This window comes from Gymnoscopelus braueri (assembly GCF_963280865.1).
Source record: "Gymnoscopelus braueri genome assembly, chromosome: 14".
Classification (NCBI taxonomy): domain Eukaryota; kingdom Metazoa; phylum Chordata; class Actinopteri; order Myctophiformes; family Myctophidae; genus Gymnoscopelus; species Gymnoscopelus braueri.
In genome coordinates, this window is record NC_137619.1 from 31,240,983 (window position 1) to 31,261,143 (window position 20,161).

Here is a 20,161-nt window from a genome sequence, read left to right on the forward strand (position 1 = left end):
GCATATCCTTTAAAAAGGGTGATAATTTAAAAAGGGTCATTTTCCTCGCTTATAACAAATAAAAAGTCTCTAATTGAGCCAGTTGAGTTAACATAACACATGCACTTGTGTGTGTGCACATGACCAGGGTGGCACACAGTAAAATCATCTTGATAATTTATCCAAATGGACCCCTACAGTCCATTTGGTTACATTTGTACACTCCCGATTAACACTCAGGATTTACCACCTCCGCCTCCATTCGAGGCAGGAAAAAACCCAGGATCGGTATCAGTATGTCAGGTTATTACAATCTTCATGTTCTATATATTATTTCTCAAATATTTTAAGGGTCATTTGTCCCTTGTGTATGGGAACTTCTTTTCCTTTGGAATTTATTTTTATTTTTTAAACATTACAAATGTTATAAATAGTCCTTATAATGCACTTGCATTCAACCTGATGAAAGATCAGGTTACAGGTAATAGCTCCAGCATGGGTGCAGAATTGCTTAGCTCCCCCAACCATCACAGCCCAAACCAGCACCAACAACCACAGCACGTTTTCTCCTTTTAAGAGTAGGAAATCAATACAAGCCAACAGCCCAGATACTGGTAAATGTTGGCAGTGTCAGTAAGTTTGCTTAGTATTCTCCTTGTCACTTCATTGGGCAATCAGATCGGTGTTTAAGCATTCATTTATAATGTTGCTTGGACTGAGAGAGCTCACTATGGTCAATGAATAACAAAAAGCTTCTTGCCCCATACCCATCACTCACTTGCATGAGCTTCCTCGACAGCTCGTTGGTGAGAAATTCCTCTTCCTTTTCATAGTTGACAGCCAGAGTCTCCTTTTCTTTCTGTAGGGCCTGGATCTTCTTAAACAGAGTGTTGCTGATAAACTCTTCCTCCTGCTCTGCTCGTGCTTGCTGCAAGACAGACACACAAGTCGAGAAAAATGTGAGGGTGGGGGTTAGACTTCGATGGGACTGGCAGCCCAATGTGCCAAAATGTTGGACAGTAGCCTTCATCCTGCTGAAAGCGCTTCCAAATAATTTCTGCACATAAGGCACACACACATGCAGCATGCACACACACACCGCCCATCAACCAACCACCCCAACATCTGCTGCAGAGACATTTGCCAGCAAAAGAGGAACCTGCATTTTCCCCTCGTGACTCAAGATATTGCAGTAATGGGTGACTGACAGTAAGGGGAGAAGTGAAAGTGTTGAGGAGGGTGCACATGTGTGGGGGGGTGGGGGGGGGGCTCTAAAGAAGGGTGGAAGAGTAGCCACCACACAGCACAGCAGGTGTCATATCATTGCCCTTGTCGGTGTCGCTCTCACGTTCTCCATCATCATACTCTCATTCACATCAAGGCCACATTCTCTTTTGCAAGCTGGGAGTCTTTATCACTTGTTCAAGCACAATGAGAAGGACAATGGATACCAAATAGCTAGCTAAGCCACATACATTCAGAGAGAGAGAGAGAGAGAGGAGGGGGGGGGTCAGACTAGTGCAATGTGGGCTGACTGGTCAATAATATTCAAAGCTGGCATTTAGCAAAGTTAGGCCTACGTGCTTCCCGGTTCCCACCTTTTCAAGTGATCGGTTACACCTTTTTGTGTGACACTGGCTCAGACTGATGAATCAAGCAAGAGGACATAATATGACGCATTGATCCATGCTAAGGGTACAGCTAAGCTCACACCAATTATCCAATTAACAATAGCTTTGTTGGGACGTAACATGGGGACAATGCCGTCTGTCAGCCCTTTATATCATCTAAGTTACCAATAATAACATCACTCCAGCAAGTTGCTAGCCTGGTTGCACCCCGGGGTGGCAACAACCCTGCACTTAAGCTCTTCTCAACTTGACATCACCACAGCAGCAGCATACCCACCTGCTAGCGTTAGCCAGCATTAGCAACGCAAAAACAAAACAAAGCGAGCTCGCTAGCTACTTAATAACCCAAGGATCATCCAGCTAACGCTAGCTCACCAGCTCATTTAGCCCAAGCAACGAGCGTTAGTTTAGCTAACATTAGCATAGCTCTGGTCCATAGTTAGCACAGCAGCTACTTCATGTGTTCATAATAAACCAGCTTGTCTACCACTTCTTGGCCATTTCTCTCCACAAAACTAACGTTTTAACAGTGTGTCAGCCCGAGTCTCGGCGACACTTTCATCAGTTCAAAAGAACGTCATTAAGTATAAACATTATGAATTAGCCTCCAGGCTAACCCGCTAGCTAACTCACAATGGTGACGCTCGCCTTGCGGAGGTCCCTGTTCTCCTCCTGCAGGGCTTTGCACTTGAGTTTGAACGTCTCCAGCTCGATCTTCAGAACTTTGTTCTCCTGCTGCAGCGAGGCCAGGCGGTTGGTCAGCTCCTCCAGACGGAACTGGGAGATGACCACGCTCGGTTTGCCCGAGTTGGAGGCCGAGGAGGAGGAGGAGGTGGACATGGGGACGGCCGAGCTGCTCCCAGCGCCGTCGGTGTCGCTCTCGCTTGCACTGTCCGCCATGGCTGACTGTGTGTGTGTGTGAGTGCGACAGTACTGAGTGGAGAGCAGAGCAGGAACCACAGCGGCTGCTCTGCAGGCAGGCGGACTGAGGACCGTGTGACCTTGCTGGCGATTGTCGAGATAGCGCCACCCTGTGGCTGTTTACTCCAACGACTACATAACTCAACAGGAACACTGGGCACCTTTCCATGTAAAATTGGCAATTTTTTTGTCCAGTGGTGGGAAAAGTGTTTTTTTTAAAGTAACAATATTAAAATACTCCTTATGCAGAATGTCCCATTTCACACGTTTTCAAATGTATAAAATATATAAAAAATCCTTTGAAAAGGATTTTTAGGGCCAAAGTGGCTACTGCATGTTTTGTAATAATAAGTAACTAGTAACTGAAGTTTTCAAATAATTGTAGTGGAGTAACAGTACTTGAGTAAACGTAATTAGTAACTTTCCACCACTGCTGGACACCTCACCTCCCTCGTAAAATTGGCTATTTTGTCCAAAATATTAAAAAAAAAGAACATTTTATAAAAAATGGGAAAACGAAACGGTTTTAAGTAATGTGAAGTATACATGATTAGAACATGATTTAACATTCGACAATTAAGGCCTAATATTTCTACAATTGCTACAAATTGCTACAAAACCAGTCATTTTGGGCATAAACAAGAAGCTGAACTGAAGGGTACATTTCTGATAATGATTTAACCGTGCATGTTCACATCATGTATACTTTACATTACTTAAGACCATCTTTCAATTTTATTTTTCAACATTTTGGACAAAATAGACAATTTTGCATCGTGGCCATGGGCACTAAGGAAGAGTGGGCACACTTCCTTAGTGCCCACTCTTCTTGTATCCATATAGATGTATAATAATAATAAGAACATAATCATAATGATCATCACAATGACCTAATTTATTGGTCAAAACGTTACCTAGTATATGTTACTTTGCAGCGCTCAATTGATTTCTTCGCACTGTACTTGACCATTTACCCTGTCGTTTATGTTCATGCCTTGTAGTTGTACTCTTCGTAAGTTGCTCTGGATAAGATCGGCTTCAACTGTAAATTGTAGTAGTTATAAAGTGCTTATAAACCCATAAAAACATAGGTGCTCCAGAATTAATAGAGGTTCAGGTTACCCATCTTCCCGGGAGCAAGCTACTGTAGCTGAGATCTGTCTGTATAACCTATTAAAACTTTAATAAATAGCTAAATGCCATTTTATCTAGGATGTAAGACTACCATATCATCCAACAAAGATATAACACCATAAAATAAATGTTTGAAAAGGGATCACTTAATGATAATGTAATGACTGACACTCAACATTGAAAAGTAGGTTTCGTGTACAATTTTAAAACTAGCTTTCTCGCAGCTTGCTTATGTTCTGAATAAAAGATGTACAATGAGACAAAAACACAAACAGAAACAACTGATTGCAAAATCAATGCCTTTTTGTTATTTTTTTTATTCATTTATTTGATTTTTTAAAGACGTCTGAAACATTTGTGGTGGCATCATTGCTGCTATAGCCTCTAAAAGAAGACCTTGAATAACCAAAGTGCTAGAATAGTTACATTTCAATGGCTTCACTCTGTTAGTAAGAATTGTACATCGAAAAATCTGCTCAGGTGAAAACACATATCAAACAAAATTGACAAAATTGATAGTTCAACCATATCAAAGGATCCTCTATCCTCTGATTGACATAATTGGGTAAGGGGATACAACACCCTACTTGATTCACCTAAAAAAAGAAAGAAAAGAAAAAGTCCTTTACATGGTTTTCATGTCCACAGCATAAACATCAGCACACTAAAGTCTGAGCCGTCACACCAGGAGAACACCACACTTAAACTACATGGGCATCTAATCCAAACCAATACAAAGATAATGCCTATAATGCAAAGTAATTGTTTGCCAATGAGCTATCAAAAAACCCAACATAAAACAAAAGAAATAAATAAAAAAATAATGCTATTCGACACGGCATATACAGATTCCGAAGCCTAAAAAGATCACACAGTTTCAGAGTTAAACACAATTTATTTAATGCTTAAATAATTGTCTTGACCATCCAGTGTTTTTGTCATACAATATGCTATTTAGAGCTACAATCAAATAATGTCTTTATGTGACCTTAATGTGAGTAAGTTTTAAATTAAGGAAATACTTCACCAAAAAACCCAAAAAATGAAATGCCCCAGTTTTTCGTGACTACCACAGCAGCCTTTAGAAAACCAAATTGACACACTGCTAAAATGGTTACAAACAGTCTTACAGTGTACAGAGACTCCTATACCTTATCGCCAATACACACCATACAGTTAGAATTTTACAGCGAGCCAGCCTACTAGCATTTACATTCAGGTTATTTCTTTCTCGTAGCAGAAGCCTTCCCTCGCTTTAACATAGACAGACAAGACATTAGACCCTTGAGAAGCTATAGGACTTTTTTTTCCTTCATACGGTTTCCTCATTCCCAACATGATAAATGCTTTTAATGGTATCCTTTTTTTCATTTAAAATATAAAATTGGTGACAAATGTTAGGGATATACGTGTACACAGATAAAGGGTTTCATTTTTCGTTTGAATACAGTGTTTGCAAACTTGTAAAAATTGTACTTAAAATAATGTGAACAGCATGCATGAAAATATGAGTACTCTGAAAGGCTGCTTTCGCAGGATTAGATCCATTCCCACTTTGGGAATTAACTGAAATTTGCAGAAGATTCTCTGGAAATTTCCTCTGTTAAAATCGAACCAGCTTTTTTTTTTCATATACAAACATTATACCTGCTATAATAATTAATTATACAAGAACATGTGAAGTTACACTCAAATCTTTCCTTAAAAGTGGAACCATTTAGCTTCGATTACATTTTGAATGCACTTGAAAAGTTCACCCTTCTCTGTGCATTCTAAAACCTGCAACTTATCGTTTCTTTTTTTGTTTGTTTGTTTTTTTAAAGAATTTTACACGTCGTCACTTTATATACAGAAAAAAGCCTTCGTGTTAGTTTCAGTTTTTAAAAAGGAAGGAAAAAAACCCCAACCCAAAACAATTTACATCCTGACAATAATGGGTCCAAGAAAAAACGATAAGGCGAGTGTTGAATGTGGATCTGGAGTGTTCATTTCAATGGGATTTTTTGTTGCTGTCATTTCATTTACTTCTTTCTCGTCTTCCACCACTTGAATTGAGCTTTTGTGCCATCTTTGGTCACAGGGCATAGTGTCATGTTCAGTTTCACCTGTGTGTTTGTGTGGAGGTGGAGGGGGTTCTCTGTAACGGGAGTGTTTTCCCCGCAGTCACGTCAAACAACGCTCCTCAATGTATCTCACGACACCAGTGGACCAATGGCACGTATTATTGAGTCACACAAAACAAGGAAGCAGAATCTTCCCTCCACAGGTCCGCTGTTGAGAACCTCCCAGGTCCTCTTGATTGACAGGGGGAAGTGAGTTTTTCATGCTCATGCTAAAAGTCAGACGGGTCAAGTCTTCTCCCTTGAAAACCACCATGCTTTAGAAATGGAAAGTTGCACACTGCGCCCGTTGGGCCGTGACTCTTCCCATTCTGGCTCTCCACTCCTGTTGTATCTTTCATCCCCAGGAGACCCGGGAAGTCTCTCTACACCTGGAAGATAGAAGAAATTATGCTTTAGAGGGGTCTTCAACAGGGGGTCCGGAACCCTGGGGGATCCTCAGAGTTACTACAGGGGAGCCGCCAAATCTTTGCGTGTTGGATAATTGTTTTACATGAACCACCTAGCATCCCTATTCTAAGGAAAACTTAAGCCAACAATAGCAGATCTACAAGCTCACAACGCCTCGCACTGCGTTGTTCTAGATCGGCTATTTTCGGCAAAGAGCGGGGGAAAAAAAGAGTACTGGAACAGTAAGTACAGAGTGAAAGGTCAAGTATTGACAGTTAAAGAGGTGAAATGTCTGAAAATATACATTAAAGGAGTAGTTCACCCCAAAAAGTACTTATTTTTGTATCAATTACACACCACATGAAGCCTCGAATTTATGGAGATGGTTTAGTTTTTGTCGCATTCCTAAGGCAATAAATTTGATGACCGGTGGAGTCTCCGGTAGGAGACTCAAAGAGTCTTCTACTGAGTCTTCTATTGACCCATCATCAAATTATTGGCTCAGGAATGTGACAAAAACAAAAACAAAATAACACCCTGTTACATTTATGTAACAGGGCGGAAAGGATGTCAGAGAGAAATGCTCCCTTTCCTAATGCCCAGATGTGCATATAAATGCTCATGGTATTAATTAAATTGGGAAAGAAATTCCCAGTATCCTTGTATTTCAAAATAAGAACTTGCAGTCATAACTATTTGAATATAATTTGAAGGTTTTGAAGATGTTTTTTGTTTTAACAATAACATGACAAGATCATCCACTGGTTTTGAAGGAGCATAATGGTCTGTGGGTTGTTATGGTGACCATAGTTACCATAGAAACTCGTTGCTAAAACCAGTCCTCACAACAAAAAGAAAAAAATGTATTTTTGTACACACGCACGCGCACACACACACACACACACACACACACACACACACACACACACACACACACACACACACACACACACACACACACACACACACACACACACACACACACACACACACATATAGCCCAATATGTACAGTATGCGTACCTACCCCTTCTTCTGTAACCACCCAATGCAGACACAAAGACATATGTGCATACTGACACAAACACACATACACACTCATCTGATAGGTTAGACTGGGATCAACTCCTTGCTCATTTTTCTGTCTTTGCGTTATCAGGCGGGTGGAAACCAAAAGCGCCGGTGCTCCTCCAAAAGGATTCCTCTCGGTCAGGGGCGTAATAATTTGTTTAATTTGGCGTTTTGTTTCGTATAATGGTAATCGTTTGGTATATCCATCTTTTATTTTAACTCGTAGCACGACTAGCGAGAATTAACTAATTGCCGGAAACCACAGCCGGAAACCACTTTTTTTTTTGGCGTGGCCTACAACGGATCACAGTGGTCAGTTTGGAATGAAAAGCAGGCTTTCCTCTGAGTGGAAAGCCTGGTGATACGAGGTTACTGATAGGGAGAAACACTGCCAGTGCTCAGCTTTTAAGCTGTGTCTGTCAGTGACACAAAGATGCTATGTACATCTTCTCTCAAGAAATTCAGTACTGGGCGGGCTTAACGAAAAAAAAAAAAAATTGCACGCCTGCTCGCCTCAACCTCAGTAAGCACAACTCCAGTATCTGTATCTGAGTTTCTTTATCTTTCCTTTCATGCATATCAGAGAATAAACAGTAGAATGATTTCTATGCAACCTTAATAAATTGAGAGCCCAGGAGAGCAGTGGACCAACAAAATGAAAGATTTTGTGCATATACTGTATAAAACATGGGAGTACTATGTTGAATGTTTTGTTTTATGGACAGCATACAATAGTGCACTACCTGGCAGAGCACATCCCTACGAGTGGAGCTTCTTATCTCCTGGCTTCTTATCTCCTGACTTCCTCTCGTCCTTTCTCCTGCCGTTCTTAGCTCCTTCTCCCTGTTGGAACAAACACCAATAAATATATAGATGAGATGTGGTTATGCTAATCCTCCAAAGGTGGAGAGAAGATGTAACCCAACACAGCAACCCGAAACAACAAGCTTAGAGGAAAAAGTGACACTCCACGCGTCTTAGGAAGAGCAACCTGAAACCAGCAATCTGAACGCAGTAGAACCCAGCAAGCGCTAGCATTAGTGTCACTGTTAAGCACATTGACCAGACAGACACCTGGGGACTGAGAAATTATGTTAGAATTCACAAAGCCTGACAAACGTTTCAGAGCAGGGTTATAGCATGGATTAGTTATATAATTAACTAAGTTATGCATGTCAACCATAGTGGTATTCATGCTTGCACACAATAGTAGCACACCATCAAAACAACTGGGTCATGGTCAGCATTCTCTTTGTAACACTGACACAAAGGAGAGACCATCACACAAAGTTCCCCTCTGAGGTCAGGTTCAAAGGGGCTTTAATTATCTGCATTGTTCCATTGGGTGTATATATGTGTGTGTATATAATTTGTATATATATATATACCGTAAATCCTCTAATAGTGACCCAGGCTTTTATTTGTTTCAACTGTAGCGGGTACCAGGTTTTTATTGAAAGGAGGCATATATAAGAGAGGCCTATATTTCTATTTTTCGAAAAAAGGCTTGTATTATATTATTATTGTATTGTAATGTACAAAAAGAGGCTTCTATTTGAAGAGAGGCTTTAATCGCTTCTTTCAACAACGCCCCCGGTCATTAATAGAGACCTGGTTTATATATATATATATCTCTCCTGAACACAGGGTTTCTACCTTCCACCAACTGTGTTTTTTCAGTTATTGTTTTTCATTGAGACAATGTTATGCAGCTATCAAGTGAATCTGTTTGGGCCTTGAACCCTTGAACACTCTCAGAGGGAGAACCTTTTCACTCTTGTCATGCCAACCTCTGGCTCCTCCTCCTGGAGGATGGGACTGGGCCAGGGGTCTCCCAGGGTCCACATCCCCTCCTTGTCCTCTCCCTGGTCCTCAGGCGTGGGGGGAGACACACGCCGTATAACTTTCCTGATCACCTGCGCAGCCGTAGAAGTGTGTGGATGGATGGAGGATAGAGGTTTTGAAAGAGGTTAGAGAGGTTAGAGTTTGTTTTCCCTGTAATGGATGCTAAAGAATAAGATACAACGTCAGAACTGAACGGCACAGGGGGACAAAAGTCCCACATTACTTTTCTAGTGATGAGGTTACCGCCTCCATCGATGTACTGTTCCTCGGTCACAGACTCGCCTGGGATGTTCTTCGCCTGCTCGCCCTGATGATTAGGGAATGAATACAGGGCCAAAAATGATTGGTTCGACTGTTAGCAAAACAAAATCTTGAATTGAACAGCACCTCCACCACACTGCAAACCCACCTCAAGAGAAGAGAGCATCCAAGTTAGTAAGAGACTGAATGTTAGGCGACGAGACACCATAAGTTGTTCAAGCTTTCATGAAAACGCTTATACAGTACATCAGGGATGCAAACAGGTAAGAGGTAAAAAAAAAGAAAAGCTGAGAACATTGCGTAGATAGAGAAAACCTGCTACAACTAGGGTGGTCTGTGGGCATGCTTCCTTGGGAGAGAATTTTGAAAGATATTTGCTTTACATGCTCATTTCTAGTTGCTTTTACATTTGCATCTGCCTGAAAAAGTAATTCTAACAGCCATTGTGAGCATTTTTCCAGGCTTAGAATGGACCTTTGCGATGTGACTAGTGACTACGCAAGACAGTAAGCATAACTACCTTGTTTGTCATGGTGCCTTATTTGTATGAAATCTTCAATGAAATCTTCAATGAATACCTAATTAATACATTTTTATTTTATTTTATATTGATTGATTACTGATTATTGTTTACAGCATATTCTTGATTCTTGAGTTCTACAGTACTTTGTCAATATAAATTACGTTACTAAAAAAACAACAACAAAATCGTCTGCCCCGAAATAATTACTTTCCAACATAAAGTGTGTGTGTGTGTGTGTGTGTGTGTGTGTGTGTGTGTGTGTGCGTGTGCGTGTGCGTGTGCGTGTGCGTGTGCGTGTGTACAGGGCCGGCACGTCCATACAGGCGACCTAGGCGGCCGCCTAGAGCGGCAGTTTGGAGAGGCGGCAAAAAAAGTCGGGAAAAAATTATAATAATGATAATAAATCGGTAAAATCAGAATTAAATAACATAACCCTAACCTAACCCTAACCCTGTGTATATGTCTAGTATGTCACTGGAGGCCAAAACAAATCGTTGAATTGTCATTTTGATCTGTTGAGTACAATTCAACTATTGAAACTCCTCAGTCAAGAAGATAAAATTGACCAATAGGGCTGGCAAGGCTGGTGTCACTCCGCGGCTGCGGCTAGCCCCGCCCCCGGTCGGTGGGGTCGACATCTCCCTTCACTCGGAGGTTCGCTAATAGTAGCCTGCTAGTTAGTGCTCTTTCAGCAGTGTTTCGCCAAAATGGGAATGAATTGTTGTATGAAAACTGTTCCACGGCTTCTCACCATCGACAAGTTGAGAATAAAGGGGCTAAAATGGACAACGGACTAACTTTTCACCGCATTCCCAAATGGAAGCCAGCCAGGTCTCCCGACGTAACAAAGAGACGATGCATGGCTTGGTTGTCTGACAGCCCAGATGACAGAAAAAGACGTGGAAGAAACACGCAAGATAGCATACCTCAGGATCCATGTAGAGAGGGTTATAGGCACTATACGCAACAAGTACCATATATTAAATGGTAGGGTACCCATCACTCTGATGCATACACCTAGCCTGGTTCCAAACAGGCTGATAATCAGGCTAGCATAAACCAGGAGTGGGCAGGACATGACAATCCTTGACAAAGTTGTCTGAGCATGCTGTGATCTGACTAACTTGTGCACCAGTGTGGTTCTGAAACTATTTGTAATAGTACCCTTCTGCATAGTAAAAGCAGATATGAGGTTATGCTCTGTAGATACATTATCTGTTCCCTTTTTATGTACATAGTAACCTGTACATGTTTTCAAATAAAATACATAGTCTTTCTACATAAAATGATTATATGCAAATAGAACCGAATTCTTTCACATGGCTAAAATGCATAGGCCATTCTATCATTATGCAGTGCTTTCATTCAATGCAAATATAACCGAATCCTGATGATGATGATCAGATCACCAGTTGCCTCACGTGTTAATGATCACATTATAATATGGATGGTTAGAGACCATTTTACTCCTCTTTGAGCCTGATGAGGTTCCTTTTTATACACATAGTAACCTGTAAATGTTTTCAAATAAAATACATAGTCTTTCTACATAAAGTGATTTTATGCAAATAGAACCGAATTCTTTCACATGGCTAAAATGCATTGGCCATTCTATCATTATGCAGTGCTTTCATTCAATGCAAATATAACTGAATCCTGATGATGATGATCAGATCACCAGTTGCCTCACTTGTTAATGATCACATTATAATATGGATGGGCAGAGACCATTTTACTCCTCTTTGAGCCTGATGAGGTTCCTTTTTTATACACATACCTGTAAATGTACCTTGTTTTCAAATAAGACACCTTCATGTGACGTTGACTTACAGTGGTTACTTTGTAGATTTTGATTATTATTACAAAACATACAGTAACCACTTCAGCCCATACATTTCGGCCATTTGAAAATAGCCGATCTACAAGCATTTTGAGCTTGTAGATCTGCTATTTTCAAAAGATTATACATTTTATACATTTGAAAGTTTGTTTTTGCAGTTGGCTTTTAACATTGTTGATGTAATTCTTTGGATGTACCGCTGTGTGTACTAGCTATATAGTAGTGTACCCTGTTGGATGGGTCTGTAGACTGGTAGTGACCCAACCAACATGGTGAATCTTGGCCACGCCCCCCAAATCACTCCCCCACCCAAGCGAACTTTGCCAGCCCTATTCTGCATTTAACACACACAAATGAATCTTGGAGGTGACCTTTTGCTCTCAAAATAACAATTTTCCGTCAAAAGGTGAGGAGGTTTGCATCTCTGACACATACATACACAAACACATGAATAATGTTTATGCACAGATAGAATTCACCAAAGAGGGAGGAAATAGAGAGAGAGCACAAACTATGCTCATCTACCCCAACACCACTGCAATGCAGGCCAAAGTCCCCACCCTCGACTGTAGCCTGAACCAATCCAAACAGAACAAGATAAAACCAAACCAAACCAGGCCTGGCCCTGCCTGCACACCAGGTCAAGCAGGGTACCTTTAGAATGACCCGGCGCCGGAACACTCTGGTGGTAACAGTCCGTTCCTCGTCCGAGCCAGAGTCATTACAATACTGCTGCAGAAGTTATTATAAGGTCATTTCACAGACAGACATACAAGGAGTCAGAGAGGAAACAAGTACAAAGAGGGGTGAGATCATTCATTATCAGAGTTTTATCTGTTGTCTCAGTTTTCCAAACCTTTTTTAGCTCAAGACCCAAAAGAGAAAGTTGGTGTCTCCCACTTACAAAAATACATCATGGAGCCCTATTTAAAAAAAAAATTAAAATAGGCAACAAACAATCTCACAACTCTTTGCGATGAGCCATGTTGTGAACTTATAGATCTGCTTTAAAATAATATATATCCAGGCTTTTATTTATATTTTCATATATATATATATATATATATATATATTGAAATTGTGGTTATGAATATGTAGAATCTGGTGAATGTGTTCCTGTATTCCACATAACACCACTGCACAAGTTGTCGTATAAATCAGTAGTGTTATTACCTGGACTTTCTTCTCAGACACCAGCGTTCCTTCTTCGTTCCTTCTGCCATTGGATGATTCCTGCGAGCCGCCATGAGGTGAGTGTTGTAAGTGATCGCCGTTCTGCCGAGATCTCCCTGATTCGACCCTGGACGAGGAAGTGATGGAGTCACTGGAGTTCTCTTGGCTGTGGTCGGCGAGGTCAGGAAATCATTAGTGAGATTGAACAGAGGGACCTTGTAAGAGCTGCTTTAACCCCATTCAATCCGGGAACGCATCTGTGTCATTTTAGATCTGAGCTGTAACCATTATTTTATACTTTTATACTACATTAGCTTGTAGAGCTGCTATTTTTGAAGAATCGTGACAATGTGTGCAAATCTTTGAATATATATATTTTTAAGGCGAACATTTGTAACTCAAATCTTTGCTTACAGCACTTGGTGCCACGCTATGAACTTGTATGTCTGCTATTTTTGAATAGCCAAAGAAATCTAAAATGACACAGATGCTTTCCCTGGTCTTAATGGGTTAAAAAACAAACATAGTAGTAATATTATAATTATTTGTTATTAATGTAACTCTTGCTACAGTACGACATTGAAATTGGCAAACACTTTTACAAGATACCTTGATTTTTTTTACAAATAGACCTCAATTCGAGATGGTGATTAGATTTTTGTAAATGACTAACATTTATGTTTATCTATTTCAGTGCTACCATAATGTCAGCATACAAGTACAATCCACAGCGTTAATTCATCCATTTGTACACTGTGAATTAAGTTAACCCTGGGGGTGCCGCGTATGCCGACATTATGGTAGCACTGAACACAGCCTGGAGAAAAGTCCTGTGTACCTGTTCTCCTGTCTCTCCAGCAGGTCCGAGCTGACGCTGCGGCCCGGCGTGGGTGGCTCCACGTTGACGCTTGACGACTCGCTCTGCCAACCTGCTGGAAATGAACACATATCTTTTTCTGCCTGCTCCACCTTACTGAGAATATCCTGCACCCTGGCCTCCGTCATCTCCTCGCCCTCCTCCTCCGTGTCCTCCGAGCCTAGCTCCCTCTTCACCTCCTCCAGCAGAGATCGGATCTCCTCCTCTATTTCTTCGTCGTCGTCTCTTTCTCCGCTGACCTCCTCGTCTTCCTCATTGGAAGTCGAGCTGCTGGGCTGGAGGTCCGCCAGCGCCACGACCCAGGCCTGAGGGGAGAGGTCTAGGGGAGCGGCCTGTTCCTCCTCACAGGCCTCGAGCCGCTCTGATGAGCCTTCTACCCCCGTCACGATAACTTCAATCACCTGGGTCTCTCCTTCACTGCTAACTGGCAACCCTCTACTCTCTTTATCCTCACGTTCACCCACGTCTCTCTCCTCGCTCTCCCCCGCTGCGTCTGAACGTCTCCCTTTAAGTACCTGGCCTGTTTGATCAACCCACTCAGTCCCCTCCTCCATAACATTTGAGTCAGACTCTGCTTCTATTGCAGTGCTGTTGTCTTTCACCTTGTGCCCCAATTCTGTCAAACGATCCTCTTCTATCAGATTATGTACCTCTTCTATCGCCTCAGCTCCACACGCTGTCTCCACCTTCCCATGCTCTATGAGATGTTTGTGTATCACGACTCCCCCCACCCCTGCGGACTCCCCCCTGTCTTCTGCAGTAAAGTTATTTTCCAGAGCCAGCGTAGGCCCGTCTACTGCCATCGACTCACTATTTCCTTCACCTGCTTCATTCCTTTGTTCAGCCTTTTCAGTCCACTCCTCCGCTACTTCTTCTCGTCTCACCATGCCCTTTCCCTCAACTGACTCTGCTGTAGCCATGGTTACAACCTCCTCTGGCTTCTCTGTCACTTCCTTATCACCTGCGTTCACACCTTGCTCCTCTGTTGCTCCATTGGGAGTCAGCCCTCCTCCATCCCCCTGTTGTACTCTGTCGGGCGTCAGAGGTGATACCGACAATACCGGCGACACCGAGTCGGAAGACGTCGAGTAAGCCATCTCTCTGTCTGACTCATACCTCTCAGGAGAGGAGAAGAACTTGGCCTTGTGTTGGACCTCTGCCTCTTGACACGACCTGTCCTCCTCCTCGCTCAGCAGCAGCTGGTCGTTCAGAGCGATGTGAGGCTTAGTGACGGCGGGCGGCATGGGGTCGGGGAGTACAAAGACAAGGGCGAGCTCACAGGGTCTGGGGGGGCTCCGGGGGGGACTGTCCGGCTCTCCGCTACCAGGCTCTATCTCTGGGCTCCAGGGCAGAGGCTGAGGTTGGGGGCTCGCCGCCGCGGGGGTGTCTGGGTCGGGGTAATGGTAGGGGTGGTGGTGCGGGGCAGGGGTGGGGTTGGGGGTGACGGGGAGTTCGGGTTCCAGGAAGTGGGGGTTGGAGTGCAGTGCGGCGGGGGACTGCAGCTCCGCTAGGATGCTCTGATAATCTGTTGGTGACAGGATGACAAATGTAGAAACAAACACCCACGCACAAGCCCATGACACACTGAGTATGACCCATGCACACAGTCAAACACAGACACCAACACATGCACACCTCATGACATGGACAATGACACAGAGACTGGAGTGTATAGCATGTATCCAAGCAACCACGAGATGGTGATATACATTAACAACAGTGATACTGATGCCACAATGAGTCGTCGCCATACAGGCAATACGGCAACAGATGCACTGCATAAAATAATTACTTTCCTATAGAGCTTGCTCATGTCATACACAAAGGTAAAAGATAAAAGCATATTGGGGGGGAAAAAATCTTTTAACAGTATTTTAGCAGGCAAGATTGTTTTCTTATCTTGTGATGCTGTTAAAAGTACAGGGTCACTCACAGTGTTTTTGGTGAGATAAGTCATTGAATGTGAGACACACTAGGGACATAAGGCCTGAATAGTCATAGGGTGCAATGGGATGAATGCAAATGATTACGATTTGAGTGGATGTTCAGTTACATGCTCACATGAGACACAAGAGAGATGAGAGAAAGACGTGGAAGAGGACAAGCAGAGGCAGGAGGAGGCATGTGGAAGGAGGAGCTAGATGAATATTTCCATAGCGGAGGGGTCAACAGGAAGGGAGGGAGCAGGGGGGACGGAGGTCACGCAGGTACACTGACAGAGAGGACAGGGGGACAGGGAGCGGAGCGGCGGGGAGGAGGGACCGGGGCTGGGACAACGAGATCCAGAGGGTGACACGGGAGGGAGACTGGCCAAGGAGAGGGAAGGGGAGACAGGACGGCAGGACGAACACAGCTGGGTCCTCGGGGATGGAGTGGCAGACGGTGAGGGCCCAGGTGAGGGCAGGGAGAGGCTGGAGGACACCGGTAAAGGTTCAGATGGGGTACAGGAGGATGAAAGAGTGGGGGAGGATGGCATGGTTGGAGCAGGTATAGGGGTAGAGGGGACAGTGGCCACTGCGGTCGCAGGTTCAAGTGGGACCGCGGTGGGAGAGGACGTAACTGGCGTGCATGAAGGAAAAGGGGAGAGTGCATCGCCAACGTCCAGGACGGCATCAGACGGAGCTGGAGGGACAACAGACGGAGTGAGAGCGGGAGAGTGGGGCATGACCAGAGTGGGGGATGGAGAGGGAGAGGGAGGTACCGGGGTGGCAGGTAAAGGCGACGATACGAGAGGGAAGGGGGAGGAAGGGTGGGGTGTGAAAGGGACGAAAGCAGACTGTCGTGGGTCGGCGGGAGCCGTCTGAGAGCTGGAGCAGTGGCACGTGGCAGTGGGAGGGTAGGCGGGGTCAGCATTGCCGCCCCTGAGCATCCGAAACTGCGGCGGAGGTGCCAGGTCAAGGAGAGAAATGGATGACTCGTAACTCGGAGAGCGGCGTGGGGACATGGGATAGGAGCAGGGCACCGAGGTAGGGGTAAGGGAGGGGGAGGGAGGGGGAGTGGTTGGGGGAAGAGGAGCCAATGGGGCGGATTCTGACATTTTGCGAGGATACAGAGGGACAATGAGGCAAACTACAGGGAAAGATGAAGGTGAAAGGAAATGGCACATATGCAACACAAAGAAAAGAAAAATGAAAGGTCAAAAGAAAAGAAAAAAGGAGACAACAGAAAGAACAGATAAAAAACAACAAATGCACAGACTCAAGGGGTCTTAAAATGTGTTAGCATAACAAGACAGTGAATGAATGAGAGGCTTGACTGAGGGCTGATTTCGAGGCACAGTATGTATGGGGGTGGGATAGGTGGGGAATGGAGGAATGGTACACAAAAGGACATCAACAGCACATGACTCTTAATATGTTAAGAGTATGTTATGGGCTGTTGCCAGCGCATGTGGATACTGCTGGGAGGGGGGTGGGGTATGATGGGAGGCAGCAGCAGGAGGAAGAAGAGGAGGAGGCAGTCTGCTTTTGTAGAGGAAGAGGCGCTCTCATCTATCCAGGGAAGGCTCAGAGGAAGTGGAGGAGCACTAAGAGATCTCTAAACTAAATGAGGACAGAACAGAGTGCACTCTACAGGGTGAACACACTAGAGTTCACACGTGGCATGCATTAGGGAAATCACAGGCTTGCTAAGAACAGTTGTTTTAATGAAAAGTCAAAGGTTACTGAACAACAGGTAAAAGCGGCATGTTACAGCGTGCACTTGGTTAGAATGGGATTCCTGACATTGAGTTTTAGTTCGTTTGTGGCCGCTAGGTATAGAAGTCATATTAAGATTTATACATGAACATTCACCTGAACAAGAGTCTAAAAAGTACTAATGAGTAACACTGAACATGGTACTCATCAGAGTTGTAGTCATTTCATCGCAGGCCAAATTCAGTCAACCCAACAGGTGGATAGGCACAATTGTATTGAATAGCCCAGGTCAAGCCTTTATCATCCCGTGTGCGCTAGCATTTCCTCAAAATCAAATTTAACGTTATTGAGAAAATGGGTATAAGCCAAATTAAGACGCAAGGAAGGGGAAATTATACCAGAGAAAGTGAAATAGGCCATAGCTATTTCTACGGCAAAACACGTTCTATTGCAAAGCAAGGGACTCAGTTCTGGGATTTCTAGGGGCCAGTTATCGAGACGCTCAAATCCCAGAAAAGAAATGAAATACAGTACATTTCTCTAGAGATCACCACTGAAAAATATCTGCAACCTATGTCTAGGACTATCTATGATCCATGCCTAGGAAACTGGCTCATTAGATCAGTGGTTCCCAAACCTTTTAGCTCAAGACTCAGATGAGAAATTTTATTTTGAGTCTTTCCGGGGCCCAAACTAGTGAAAATAGCAGATCTACAGGCTCACAACGCGTCACATCACGATGTAATGTGAGCTTGTTGAACAGCTATTATCACTACATCTTTTTCTTTTTTTTTACATTTGTGGAATTTGATTTTCTTTTTATGAAATTCTTTAGAAAAACGTTTGACTTTTTTTTTCTAAATGTTTTTTTTTTTTTATGTTAGAAAATCTTTTGAAATAATACTTTTAAGAAATTGTAGGGAACAAAAGAAAAAAAGGGATATTTACTCGCGACCCATAAAAATGGGTCCGCGACCCAAAAATGGGCCCCCGACCCATTGTTTGGGAAACAGTTCATTAGATTGTGGGGCACAAAATGAAATACAACAGGAGGCAGCAGGACGAGGTAAGAGGTCAGCTAGATAGAGCTAAACTTTACCATCAGCCTGATCCCGGAAAACAGCGCTATCATCGGCAAAACTTCTTGTGCCTGAAATGTTACCATAGTCAAATATCGGGCCCTCCAGTAAAGTCACAATATCCATCCGATTGACTTTGGTCAGCACCGCAGTTAAGGCATCCGCTGTGAAGGAGAAGAAAAGAGAAAAATGTGCTGAGTCAGATCGTCCAAAGATGAAACAAGAGCTGGGTATGGGTCCTTAATTATAGACAGGCTACAGCGCCCTTTTTATTTTCAGTGCACAGTCCCGCAAAATTATGCTTCGAGGAGGGACAGCAGGATTATTTTAGGGAAAATGTTTTCAGCCTCCTGAGTGGTGCTTGAGGACTTGTGAACCCTAAAAGGGAAGGATATGCCTCATCCTCCCTCATACTTAGCCACAAGAAAGCAGCAGCACTTTGAATGGGGAATGCAGCTGCATCACAAATCTTGCTGCCTTGTCCTATCACAAGTTGAATGAATGCAACTATCCTCACTGTCATTTTGCTCTGAAAAGATGAGGGGAAGAGAGGGAGTGAGAGAGCAGATGTTGAAGGAGGCCAGATAGACAGAACAACCAATGAGGGAAACATATCCGTTGAAGGGGCACTCTGACCCAGATAGATTTTGGAACAGTGAACGAGACCTTGAATTTAGGAAGCTTGACATGAAGGTGTGATTTGTTACAGCGGTGCAATCTTTAGCTCTAAAGGGACTTACAAATGAGGAGGCAGGGAAATAAAGGGAGAGAGAGGGTGGGGGAAAGAAGACAGGAGTTGAAAAAGCAAGAAAATAAAACAATATCAGTGAGAGATATGGACTCACTAGTGGCATTTTTCCCATCACGGCTGACCCATTTCTTTAGCAGCATGAAACTCTGTGCTGTCAGAGAGTTGGGGTTGTCTAGTCGGATGTGGTTGATCTCATCCACACTGAAGTCCATCTCCCGAGCCAGCTCTGCAATGCACACACATACAGTAGAGCAACTCAGTAGAAATCAGCAACCAATAGGCTCTGTGCATAACTGTAGTCCCAGTCTTCAGAAGGTGTCTTTGTATTTGTATATTATTTTTTATGTTGCTATGGACCATGTGTCCTGTCCTTAATAACATTTTATTGAATGATTGATTGTACTAATGGTATTAGTAAAAATGTTTACTAATACCAAAGAAATGTTTTTTGTTTTGTTTTGTTTTTTACAATGTGTTATGGTATTTCTAGATTTTGATAACCTGTCCCTAGAATCAAATCTGTGCAATGTATTGTCTTAGCCAGTAGATGGCACCCTTTGCCAACAGTAGAGTATTAAGGGCTTGGTTCATTTAGGGGCAATGAAGTGAAAACTAGATGATGGAAAGGGCCACAGTGAGAGAGCAAGAGAGAGAGAGAGAAAGGGAAAAAGAAAGAGACAACATCAGACAGAGAGTAATGCAGCATTTTTCTCACCGGTCCAGCTCAATCCCAGGTGGTCGGCCACAATGGCCATGCGCAGGTCTGTTCTCTCACAGGGGCTCTGGGGACCTGGGGTAGCACAGGACAACAATTAATCAACTCAGTTCACACAGTTCCTCTGCCCTACTCAGTGAAATGTAAGAGAGAGAAAATATAAAATAGATATACAGATAGATAGATGTACAGATAGATGTACGTATAGATAGAT

At 43.3% G+C, this 20,161-nt stretch overlaps 2 protein-coding genes across 2 annotated transcripts in view; both read right to left on the minus strand.

Moving 5' to 3' along the window:
• Positions 1-2,632, minus strand: part of LOC308100079 (coiled-coil domain-containing protein 6-like) — a 35,174-nt gene extending 32,542 nt beyond the window's left edge. The window contains exons 1-2 of the mRNA XM_080448978.1: positions 2,244-2,632; positions 758-907 (exon numbers count right to left, since the gene is read on the minus strand). Coding sequence (XP_080305104.1) covers positions 758-907; positions 2,244-2,510 — 417 coding nt within the window. The 5' untranslated portion in view covers positions 2,511-2,632. The remainder of the gene's footprint in view (positions 1-757; positions 908-2,243) is intronic.
• Positions 2,633-3,966: 1,334 nt separating this feature from the next.
• Positions 3,967-20,161, minus strand: part of LOC308100967 (ankyrin-3-like) — a gene marked incomplete at its 5' end in the record, with an annotated part of 144,595 nt that continues 128,400 nt past the window's right edge. Inside the window, 10 exons of the mRNA XM_080450186.1 lie at positions 3,967-6,156; positions 7,989-8,088; positions 9,036-9,161; positions 9,314-9,397; positions 12,369-12,446; positions 12,888-13,053; positions 13,726-15,289; positions 18,502-18,645; positions 19,327-19,458; positions 19,948-20,022. Coding sequence (XP_080306312.1) covers positions 8,005-8,088; positions 9,036-9,161; positions 9,314-9,397; positions 12,369-12,446; positions 12,888-13,053; positions 13,726-15,289; positions 18,502-18,645; positions 19,327-19,458; positions 19,948-20,022 — 2,453 coding nt within the window. The 3' untranslated portion in view covers positions 3,967-6,156; positions 7,989-8,004. The remainder of the gene's footprint in view (positions 6,157-7,988; positions 8,089-9,035; positions 9,162-9,313; positions 9,398-12,368; positions 12,447-12,887; positions 13,054-13,725; positions 15,290-18,501; positions 18,646-19,326; positions 19,459-19,947; positions 20,023-20,161) is intronic.